Below are 12,610 nucleotides of genomic sequence, written 5' to 3'. Positions count from 1 at the left end.
GAAGACAGCTGTCTGGGAATGCTGCTTGACTACTGAAATTGCCAACAATTGAGTCGCACACCTGGGCGGTGGCGGCTTCCTTCCTGGTAGTAAAGATGACTTCTCCAGACCTCCCTGTGGTCAGCCCTGGGCCTGACGGTGAAGGGAAGAACCTCCGTGGTGGGGGTGGTGGAAGAGACTTCCCTGACTTCTCTGGGCTGTTCTTCATCTCTCTCTCCACACTGGGCCTGCGAGGCTTTTCAACCATAGGCTTATGTGGTCGCTCAGGGCTGACCTGAACAGTCACCTCAGCAGCCACATCAGCTGGCTGAGTGGGTTCTGTCAGATGACGACACACATACACAGACAACTTATACTGTATGTAGAGCATAAATAATACATACACATCTTGACAAAAAGTTTTATTAAACCATGTTTTCCACCCCTTACCACCCCGCCTGGCAACACAGGGTGGTTATCCGTTCCCACCCCCCATATCTCTACCTGCCCCCCACCCCTACCCCTTATCCCCTAACCGAGGATGCTTTTACGTCCACCCCCCCCGTCGACCAGAGAATACCCTCCCCATACCAGCCCTTCTCTGTGGGCCTGAAAGCAATGACTGTAAAAACAATATGAAAATATGTACCGTATATGTAGTATCTTAGGATGCTTCTTAGATTGATGACACTGGACACATAAGTATGTTTTAGTATTTAATGGTAACTTTGAATAACATTACCGGAATGCACCAGGTGTAAAACTACCTGAGGCTTTCTCGAGCGCAATATATATGGCAGACCTTTAAACGTCGACGGATAGCAGAAAGCAAACCCTGTATTGAATCAACTGCCATCTATTGGTAAACATAATATACTATAGAATATATATATGGCAGTTTCACTATACATTGTATGTATGTATGTATGTATGTATGTATGTATGTATGTATGTATGTATGTATGTATGTATGTATGTATGTATGTATGTATGTATGTATGTATGTATGTATGTATGCATGCATGCATGCATGCATGTATGTATGTATGTATGTATGTATGTATGTATGTATGCATGTATGTATGTATGTATGTATGTATGTATGTAGCTCGCCACCTATGTCTTGCTCCCATGTAGATTTTGTATTTGCAAAGGAAGGCGGATTAATGTCCTGTATTATGTTGTATAATCTGGAGATTGTGCCCTTCAGATAAGCTGTAAGATCTAAGCACCTCTCGACTGGACACTTACTAGGCTCGAGTGGAAATGAAGGGAAATGTTTTTGGCAAAGCTGCGAGTTTGCAGGTATCTAAAAAAAAGTGGGTATTGGGAATATTATGGTCAACCCTCAGAGTATTGAATGAGACGAATGTGTTATCAACAAATAGGTCACAAAAAAACATTTGTGGATTTCGTGGATTCGTCATTCGTGGACCACCTTATGAAATCCTGCTTACTGCGCTCCAGGAGTGTTATGAAGTTATGTTTAAACAGAGCGTGTGACCTTTATCTCCAAATAAGAAAAAACCTGATGCTCCACCTTAAATGGGAAATTGGCATACCCAATTCCTTCTGCTAACTGATTCATGGGGAGGAGCATGTTTTTTGATAGGTTTAACTTATAACCAGAGAATGTCCCAAAACCTTGTAGCATGTCCAAGAGATAGGGTATAGACTCCACAGGGTTAGAGATGTATAAAAGAAGATTGTCTGCATATAAGGACACCTTCTGAGTTATGTTGCCCCTCAATATTCACTTAATCCTCTCCTCCGCCCGCAGGGCGATAGCAAGAGGCTCAGTAGCCATATTAAATAGGAAAGGGGATAAACAGCAACCCTGCCTGGCCCCTCTGTGGAAAGGGATGTAGCTGGAGGTAACATTGTTGGTGCGAACAGAAGCCACTGGGGACGAGTACAAAATCTTAATCCAGTAAAGGAATGACGGCCAAACCCAAATCTCTCTACTACTGTAAATAGATATTCCCACTCAACCTGGTCAAAAGCCTAGAGATGACAACCTCTGCCTGTAGAGTTAACTGGGCAGAATAAAGAACATTAAATAGCCAATGAATATTGTAGAAAGATTGCTTAACTGAGATAAATCCGGTTTGGTCAGAGTTAATTATTTTAGGCATCACTGTCTCTAAACGGCACAAAAGGCTTATAGGGCGGTATGAGCCACAGTCTAGGGGATTCTTGGCCTTTTTTAAGCAAAACCGAAATAGTCGCCTGGGTAAGTGTCTGTGGCAGTTTCTGACTAGAAAGGATTTCATTGTACATTGAGCTGAGGATAGGGGATAATTTAGAGGAGAACGCTTTATAAAATTCAACAGGGAAGCCATCAGGCCCAGGGGCTTTACCGCTCTGCATGGACTGGATTGCCAGAGTAGCTACATCATCACTTATTGAGGCATCCATGTTGGTTTGTTCATCTGAATTGAGACAGGTGATGTCCAGATTGTCTAGAAATGCAGGCATACGAGATGTGTCAGGAAGAGCCTCTGGCGAGTAATGAGCAGAATGGAATTGCTTAAATTGATTGTTGATTTCTTTGGGATTAGTAGAAGTTAAATCAGCTGCTACACAGATTTAAGGTATGATGCTGCTAGCAGCGGATTGTCGAAGCTGGTGAGATTACAACTTCCCAGCTTTCTCTCCGTGTTCATAGAATTTTTGCCTCGACTTAAACAGAAGCTGCTCCATTTGTTTGGTGGAAAGATTGTCAAATTCCGATTGGTGTAGCAGTCTCTGTAGAGTTCAGGAGTCAGAGAAGAAGCATATCTGTTGTCCACATCTAGAATGAGTTGAGATAGCTCCGATAAGCATTTGGTGCGCTGTATGTTGTCATACGTTGTGTATGAAATCATTTGTCCCCTTAGATATGCTTTTAACGACTCCCACACAGTAGAGTGAGACACATCAGGGGTGCAGTTGATCTGTAAAAAGACATCAATGTGAGTTGATATGTATTTTTTAAAAGGCACTACAGGATAGTAGTAGTGGGTCAAGTCGCCACACGCGTTGTGACACAGTACTGTCCGGAAAGCGGATATCTAGCTGGACAGGGCTATGGTCTGATATAATTATGCTGTGATATTGGGGCGGCAGGTAGCCTAGTGGTTAGAGCATTGGACTAGTAACCGAAAGGTTGCAAGATTGAATCCCCAAGCTGACAAGGTAAAAATCTGTTGTTCTGCCCCTAAACAAGGCAGTGTAACCCACTGTTCCTAGGCCGTCATTGAAAATAAGAATTTGCTCTCGACTGACTTGCCTAGTTAAGTAAAAGGTAAACAAAATATATATATTGGCTGTTAGTTACAAAAGGAAGAATTCTATTGTCAAAATCAGGCACAGTAATCAACTAATTTCTAGAATCCTATAATTTGTCTGATCCATGGAGGAAGAGCAATCCCACTGCTAAACAGTAGTCCTTTTTTTCTCCAGTCCACCAATCATACTCTAGGATAGACTTTTTTCCTGTGGGATTGCTCCTCCTCCATGGATCAGACAAATTATAGGATTCTAGAAATGGGTTGATTACCGTGCCTGATTTTGAAATTACATTGTTGGATCTGGATCTGTCTAGACTTGGATGCAATACACAATTGAAATTTACGCCCAATATCAAATGATGAGAGTTAAGGTCGGGAACTGTTGCGATAAGGTCAGAGAAAAATTTAGCGTCATCCCAAATAGGACCATAGAGGTTTGCCAGAATAAACAATTTCCCCATCACTATAATATATCTGCCATTAGTATCTGAAATTACTATGGAGGAGACATACAGGGTGCCTTTTCTGATAAGGATGGCTGCCCCGAGGGCCTTAGCACCAAAGTTGGAGTGAAATATTTGGTCTACCCATTTTCTCTTTAGTTTATCATGGTCGCTGGACCGGAGATGGGTCTCTTGGAGAGAAACCATGTCCGGACTTAAGATGAGCATACACTTGGCTACACTTGACCACCTGGTTAATTCCTTTCACGTTCCAGCTGATAAAGCAAGTGGAGCCTAGAGTATGTGAATTAGGCATAGTAATCAGAAATGAATGTGTGATGGCCAGTGTGATGAAAGGTCAGAGTAATAAAATATAAAGAAAATAAAAAAACTGCTAAAAACAGCAAAATACCCTAAAGAAAACCCCGTTGGAAGGCTGCATCTACCTCTCCTAGAGGAGAGCAAAATACTACCATGTTAAACTGAAACTCAGTAGAGCTCTATCCAGGGCCAACATAATTAAGTATACACCTAGGGAAGGGGATTCTGGAGGGAACCTGTCACACCCTGAACTGGTTCACCTGTCCTTGTGATTGTCTCCACCCCCTCCAGGTGTTGCTTATTATCCCCGGTGTATATATCCCTGTGCTTCCTGTCGCTCTGTGCCAGTTCGTCTTGTTTGCCAAGTCAACCAGCGGTTTTCCTTGCTCCTATTTTTTTTCCCAGTCTCTGTTTGTTTCTAGTCCTCCTGGTTTCGATCCTTGCCTGTCCTGACTCCGAACCTGCCTGTCCTGACCACCAGCCTGCTTAACCCCTTGTACGGTTTTGGACTCGGAACTGATTTCTGACCCCTGCCTGGCCTGACCTTGAGACTGCCTATTGTCTGGTACTGTTTGGACTCTGACCTGGTATATGAACTCTTACCTGTCCCCGACCTGCCTTTGACCACTCCCTTTGTTATAATAAATATCGGAGCTCTACCATCTGGCTCCTGTGTCTGCATTTGGGTCTCGCCTTGTGCCCTGATAGAACCACCTCAGCCATCCAAGGTATCTTAAGCTATATGCATGTTTGAAGGATAGTAAAACAATAGATAAAAAAAGGAGGTATGTCCCCCCCGACCAACCCCATCCACTTGGTATGACTTAAAACACATACAGTTGAATGCAGAAGTTTACATACACTTAGGTTGGACTCATTAAAACTCGTTTTTCAACCACTCCACAAATTTCTTGTTAACAAACTATAGTTTTGGCAAGTCGGTTAGGACATCTACTTTTTGCACGACACAAGTCATTTTTCCAACAATTGTTTACAGACAAATTATTTCACTTATAATTCACTGTATCACAATTCCAGTGGGTCAGAAGTTCACATACACTAAGTTGACTGCCTTTAAACAGCTTGGAAAATTCCAGAAAATGATGTCATCACTTTAGAAGCTTCTGATAGGCTAATTGACATCATTTGAGTCAATTGGAGGTTTACCTGTGGATGTATTTCAATGCCTACCTTCAAATCCAGTGCCTCTTTGCTTGACATCATGGAAAAATCAAAAGAAATCAGCCAAGACCTCAGAAAAACAATTGTCTGGTTCATCCTTGGGAGCAATTTCCCAACACCTGAAGGTACCACGTTCATCTGTACAAACAATAGTACGCAAGTATAAACATCATGGGACCACGCAGCTGTCATACCGCTCAGGAAGGAGACGCGTTCTGTCTCCTAGAGATGAACGTACTTTGGTGTGAAAAGTGCAAATCAATCCCAGAACAACAGCAAAGAACCTTGTGAAGATGCTGGAGGAAACAGGTACAAAAGTATCTATATCCACAGTAAAACAAGTCCTATATCGACATAACCTGTAAGGCCACTCAAAGGAAGAAGCCACTGCTCCAAAACCGCCATAAAAAAGCCAGACTACGGTTTGCAACTGCACATGGGGACAAAGATCATACTTTTTGGAGAAATGTCCTCTGGTCTGATGAAACAAAAATAGAACTGTTTGGCCATAATGACCATCATTATGTTTGGAGGAAAAAGGGGGATGCTTGCAAGCCGAAGAACACCATCCCAACCGTGAAGCACGGGGGTGGCAGCATCATGTTGTGGGGGTGCTTTTCTGCAGGAGGGACTGGTGCACTTCACAAAATAGATGGCATCATGAGGTAGGAAAATTATGTGGATATATTGAAGCAAAATCTCAAGACATTAGTCAGATGAGACCAAAATGGAGCTCTTTGGCATCAACTCAACTCGCTGTGTTTGGAAGAGGAGGAATGCTACCTATGACCACAAGACACCATCCCCACCGTCAAACATGGAGGTGGAAACATTATGCTTTGGGGGTGTTTTTCTGCTAAGGGGACAGGACAACTTCACCGCATCAAAGGGACGATGGACGGGGCCATGTACCGTCAAATCTTGGGTGAGAACCTCCTTCCCTCAGCCAGGGCATTGAAAATGGGTCGTGGATGGGTATTCCAGCATGACAATGACCCAAAACACACGGCCAAGGCAACAAAGGAGTGGCTCAAGAAGAAGCACCTTAAGGTCCTGGAGTGGCCTAGCCAATCTCCAGACCTTAATCCCATAGAAAATCTGTGGAGGGAGCTGAAGGTTCGAGTTGCCAAACGTCAGCCTCGATACCTTAATGACTTGGAGAAGATCTGCAAAGAGGAGTGGGACAAAATCCCTCCTGAGATGTGTGCAAACCTGGTGGCCAACTACAAGAAACGTCTGACCTCTGTGATTGCCAACAAGGTTTTGCCACCAAGTACTAAGTCATGTTTTGCAGAGGGGTCAAATACTTATTTCCCTCATTAAAATGCAAATCAATTTATAACATTTTTGACATGCATTTTTTTCTGGATTTTAGTTGTTGTTATTCTGTCTCTCACTGTTCAAATAAACCTACCATTAAAATTATAGACTGATCATTTCTTTGTAAGTGGGCAAATGTACAACATCAGCAGGGGATCAAATACTTTTTCCCCCTCACTGTACCATCATTGTTCATAACGTTAAATTACTGGATGAATAGTCGTCATTTTTTTGGCAGTATGGTGGAGGCACGTTTCTAATCAAGATATGAATTCACTAGTTGGTCCTAGGTTGCGTTAGCACGGCTAGTGCAGGGTCACAGTATCAGCCCACAATGGCTAGTTAGTATTATGTCGCCTGTCCTCCTGTGGATGTAGGTGCGCGACAATGTATTCTTTGGACTTGGTCGGGTCTAAGAATTATCTTCTGCTCGCGGGAGGGAGTAGTGATCTTCAGTACAGCTGGGTAAAGAATGCCGAACTTGGTGTCCAGACAGCGGCGTAGGAGCCACCTCATCTCGTTGAAGGCTGACCTCTTCTTCATGACTGCTGCCGTGTAGTCCGGGTAAATGCAAATATTCCGGCCGTCGTGGGTGATGGGAGCCGCTCGCGCTGCCTTACGGAAGACATCCTCCTTCTCCTGAATGTAGTGGAATTTAACTAACTTTTCGGTGCGGACTCTATGCTTCTGTGCGAGTGGGGGTGTAATCGAGGCCTAGAATTTCCTGTAGCAGTTTAGCTATGGATAGGGTAGGCTGCATTCCGCCTACGGTCTCGAGGCCCTCTCTCACGCCGAAAATTCAACTGTTCCTCTGGCGCTGTCTGTTCTCGAGGTCCTCAACCTTGGAAGTGAGTTTGACGACATCTGATGATAGCCGGGTGACTTGCTCTTTGTATCACCACTTTGTCGGAGTAAATATTTGCGCCATCTTCCAGGCTATTCAGACGGGTGTCATGTCTCACCAAGTCTAGATTAACGGAGTCGATCTTTATGTTGACCTTGGTGGCGAGAATAGCTATTTGTGCGGATAGGTCAGTGGATAATGACTCCATCTTAGCCAGCACAGTCTGTTCAGATTTAATGATAGCCGCCATTACCATGGCTAGGTCAGGGGGATCAGAATCCGTGTCAGGTGAGCCCGAGGTTTCAGCAGTGGCCTGCTCCTTTGTGGCCCGAGGGCCATTGTTGTCTCAACATTTTACGCTAAAAATGCCAACATTTTCAGAAAAAAAGCCAGATTAGTAAATTTGGTTTGATTCCAAAATAAATGGTACAACATTAACACGGTGGGGGAGGTGTTGGTCAAGTATTAATAGTAAATTGTTCACCCTGGATCGGAGCACCGAGAAAACGTGACTTCACATGTTAATGCTCACCAGCGCCCCCCTTTTCTCCCTTTTCTTATGTTAAAGTCTTACACTAAAATGTATATAAAAAAAAACATTTCTCCTCAATCTTTTTTTTGTGTTCCACAAAACCACTGAAATCTTGCATTTACATAAGTATTCAGACCCTTTACTAAGTACTTTGTTGTAGCACCTTTGGCAGCGATTACAGCCTTGAGTATGATGCTACAAGCTTGGCACACCTGCATTTGGAGAGTTTCTCCCATTCTTCCCTGCAGATCCTCTCAAGCTATGTCAGGTTGGTTGGGGAGCGTCGCTGCAAAGCTATTTTCAGGTCTCTCCAGAGATGTTCGATCGGGTTCAAGTCCGAGCTCTGGCTGGGCCATTCAAGTACATTGAGACTTGTCCCGAAGCCACTCCTGTGTTGTCTTGGCTGTGTGCTTAAGGTCATTGTGCTTTTGGAAGGTGAAGCTTTGCCCCAGTCTGAGGTCCTGAGCACTCTGGAGCAGGCTTTCATCAAAGATCTCTCTGTACTTTGCTCAGTTCATCTTTCCCTTGATCCTGATGCTGCCACCACCATGCTTCACCATAGGGATGGTGCCAGGTTTTTTTAAATCAATTTTAGAATAAGGCAGTAAGTTAACAAAATGTTGAAAAAGTCAAGGGGTCTGAATACTTTCTGAATGCATTGTATATGGTTGAATCATCAGCATACATGGACACAAAGGCTTTGTTGAGTGCCAGTGCCAGGTCATTGGTAAAAATATAAAAGAGTAGATGGCCTAGAGAGCTGCCCTGCGGTACACCACACCCTACAAGTTTCACATTAGAAAGGCTTCTATTAAAGAAAGCCCTCTGAGTTCAATTAGATAGATTGCCATATCGTGGATTCAGAGCTAAGGTTGAAAATGCATAAAACATACAGTACCAGTCAAAAGTTTGGACAAACCTACTCATTCAAGGGTTTTTCTTTATTTTCTACATTGTAGAATAATAGTGAAGACATCCAAACTATTAAATAAAACACATGGAATCATGTAGTAACCAAAAAAGTGTTAAATCAAAATATGTTTTTTATTTGAGATTCTTCAAAGTAGCCACCCTTTGCTTTGTGTAGGTGTTTCCAAACTTTTGACTTCTACTGTAAGTTAACAGGTTATGGTCAATAATATCAAAGGCTCCACTGAAATCTAACAGTACAGCTCCCACAATCTTCTTATTATAAAAACAATTCAATCAATCATGAGTAATTTGTGTCAGTACAGTACATGTTGAGTGCCCTTCTCTATAAGAATGCTGAAAGTCTGTTGTCAATATGTTCACAGAGAAATAGCATTGTATTTGGTTAAGACAATGTATTTGGTCAAGGCAAAACAGTTTGCTAAGATCTGGCAACAAGCTGATAGGTCTGCTGTTAGAACCAGTAAAGGCCGCTTTACCACTCTTGGGTAGTGTAATGACTTTGGCTTCCCTCCAGGCCTAAGGACAAACACCTTCCTCTAGACCGGCTATTCCCAAACTGGGGTACGCGCAATGCCGTCGGGGGTACGCCAAATAAAAATGTGATTCACATTTTCTAACAGTCCATTTAGATTTTCCAACGGGGCTATACATTTGGGTGATGTTTTTTTCTCGCCCGAGTAGCCTCGTTTCACTGCCTAAAATAAAATTAAACCATCTAGTGTTCAGCGAAATAACAACAATGTCAAATACAGGTAGCCTAGTCAAATAATTAACATCCAATCACATTAACCGTTACTCTCTCGCGGGAATTCCACTAACGGTCCGTATGTAGCCAAACGTAGCTGCTGCTCATTCCGTTTGCTCGAAAATTGATAAATGGTTAAAAAAAAGTAAGGCCCGCGTCCATAGACACACATACCAGCCTCTACTGGTAGTATTGCTACTACCAGCAGTACTACACCTGCAACTGTCAACAACACAAGTTGTTCTGCTTCCATGAGCACATCCAATGCTAGCATCAGTAATTCTACATTTGTTGCTAGCCCAGCTAGCATGCACACTGACAGTTGTGAATCTGATGCAGCCAAAGAGCTACTGCCCCCTTACCCGGGAAAGCACCGAACAGACAGGGACGTTGGACCTTTGAAGAGACGCAAATATGATGAGAACTACATTGGTTTGGGGTTCACTTATATTGGGAGTAGTGCCTTTCCTCAGCCACAGTGTGTTTTTCGTGCAAAAGTACTAATCTCACAACTCAATGAAACCTTTACTCCTGCGCAGACATTTGGAAACGAAACATGCCAATTTCAAAAATAAGCCACAGGAGTTTTTTGAACAAGAATTAAGATTACTTTTGAGTAGTAAGACATGTATAAAAGCAACAGATACCATTAATAAGAAGGGGCTAGAAGCGTCTTATGTGGTGAGCTACCGAGTGGCTAGAACAGGCATGCCCCATACTATTGTGGAGGACTTAATTCTTCCTGCTGCCGCGGATATGGCTGGGACAATGCTTGGGGAAAAGGCCCCCAAAAAATATACAGACAATGTCTTCATCAAACAACACTGTTTCACGATGCATCAGTGACTTGGCAGGCGATGTATTAAAACAATTACTGCTTCGCATACAAGCCAGTGAATTCTATGCGTTACAGCTGGAGGAGTCAACAGACGTGGCGGGCCTGGCACAGCTCCTGGTATATGTCCGTTATGTTTATTTGGGGTCAATTAAGGAAGATATCCCCTTATGCAAACCACTGGAAACCAGGACAACAGGAGAGGATATTTTAAAAGTACTGGACAGCTTTGTGACATCAAATGGACATTGTATCCGTACTGATGGCGCAAAAGCCTGACAGGGAGACATAGTGGAGTGTTAATGCGCGTGCAAGTAGTTGCTCCCGACGCCACTTGGGTACACTGCAGCATCCACCGAGAGGTTCTTGCTGCCAAGGGAATGCCTGACAGCTTGAAATACGTTTTGGACACTACAGTGAAAATGGTTAACTTTGTTAAAGCAAGGCCCCTGAACTCTCGTGTATTTTCTGCATTATGCAATGATATGGGCAGCAAACATGTAACACATTTACAACACACAGGTCTTTCCATCATTGTATGATTTTGTGTGTGCAAATGAACAAGTTTACGGACAATGTTAAATGTGATATAGCGAAGCACCTGAGTGAGCTGGTTGCGCAATTACGCAGGTACTTTCCCAAAACGGACGACACAAACAACTGAATTCGTTATCCCTTTCATGCCCTGCCTCCAGTCCACTTACCGATATCGGAATAAGAGATCCTCATCGAAATTGCAACAAGCGGTTCTGTGAAAATGTAATTTAATCAGAAGCCACTGCCAGATTTCTGGATAGGGCTGCACTCAGAGTATCCTGCCTTGGCAAATTGCGCTGTTAAGACACTGATGCCCTTTGCAACCACATACCTATGTGAGAGTGTATTCTCGGCCCTCACTAGCTTGAAAACGAAATACAGGCACAGACTGTGTGTGGAAAATGATTTATGACTGAGACTCTCTCTAATACAACCCAACATTGAAGAGTTATGTGCATCCTTTCAAGCACACCATTCTAATTAACCTGTGGTGAGTTTTTGATGAACAAATAAGGTTTTATATGTAATATGGCTAAATAAAGAGCAAAATTATTGATTATTATTATTGCCCTGGTCCTATAACAGCTCTTTGTCACTTCCCACGAGCCGGGTTGTGACAAAAACTCACACTCATTCTTATGTTTAATAAAATATCTCGTATAGTGTGTGTTTACAATGATGCTTACAATGATGGAAGAAAAAAAACATTTCAGAGTGCACTGACCCGGTTTGTCATTATTGATTGATAACAATACTTTTCCCACCTCTCCCACACAAACTTCCCAAAATTCAAATTGACAATGCTTTTCTTTCATTATTTGGTTAGATTAATTTTATAACTTGAAATTAAGCTGAATTTATCTATGGTCTTCAATGCGTTTGGGAGCGATTGAGATACATTGTCTAGATATAGTAAAATATTGTCCGCGTATAATGAGATTAAGTGATCAGTAGATTTTAGGGAAATTGGTGTTATTTCCTTCGATTGACGAATTGCCTGAGCCAGGGATTCAATGGATAATAAAAATAGCAAAGGAGAAATTGAATCACCCTGTCTAATGCTTCTAGTGATTCTGAATGGAGCAGAGCAGATATTGCCTGTTATAACTATGGCTGAGGGATTGGCATACATAGTATTTTAATCATATTAATGAAATTGGAGACAATTCCCATATGTTCCAAGACAGACAAAGATATGACCATTCTAGTTTATCAAAACCTTTTTCTGTATCGGGAGATAAAACAGCCCAAGGAGCTGTTGTTTCTGATGAAGCATTTAAGATATGTAATAGTCGATGGAGGTTATCCGAGGATAAAGGTTTTGAGTCTTGAGACGGGACAACAACATTTTGGAAAACATTTTAATATCTGTGTTTATCAAAGATAGGAAGAACACTGGGTGGCATTCTTACCTTTTTTTAATAAAAGCAAAATTTGTGCTGTATTCACATCTCTCCCAAATGAACCTTTGTGAACGGCTGTGTTAGAAATTTCGAGCAATGGTGGACCTAATTGATTCCAAAGAAATGTATAGACCCCAGGGGCAATACCATCCCATCCAGGTGATTTGCCTTTATTCATGCTATCCAATGCTGTTTTGAGTTGATTGAGAGAGATTTAGGCTCCCAGCGAGGTGGCTTCCTCTGTTGAGAGGAGTTCTTTATTCT

At 42.6% G+C, this 12,610-nt stretch overlaps 1 protein-coding gene across 11 annotated transcripts in view; it reads right to left on the bottom strand.

Moving 5' to 3' along the window:
- The window catches only part of si:ch211-207d6.2 (sickle tail protein homolog), a 79,357-nt gene that overhangs the window by 7,867 nt on the left and 58,880 nt on the right, over positions 1 to 12,610 (bottom strand). For all 11 annotated transcript variants that reach the window (XM_045694123.1, XM_045694125.1, XM_045694124.1 and 8 more), the window contains one exon: positions 62 to 318. In XM_045694123.1, the coding sequence (XP_045550079.1) occupies positions 62 to 318 (257 nt within the window). The remainder of the gene's footprint in view (positions 1 to 61; positions 319 to 12,610) is intronic.

Source organism: Salmo salar, chromosome ssa14, assembly GCF_905237065.1.
Source record: "Salmo salar chromosome ssa14, Ssal_v3.1, whole genome shotgun sequence".
In the NCBI taxonomy this organism is placed as follows: Eukaryota; Metazoa; Chordata; class Actinopteri; order Salmoniformes; family Salmonidae; genus Salmo; species Salmo salar.
Note: the sequence above shows the minus strand (reverse complement) of the source record. Positions and strands in the feature narration are given on the sequence as shown.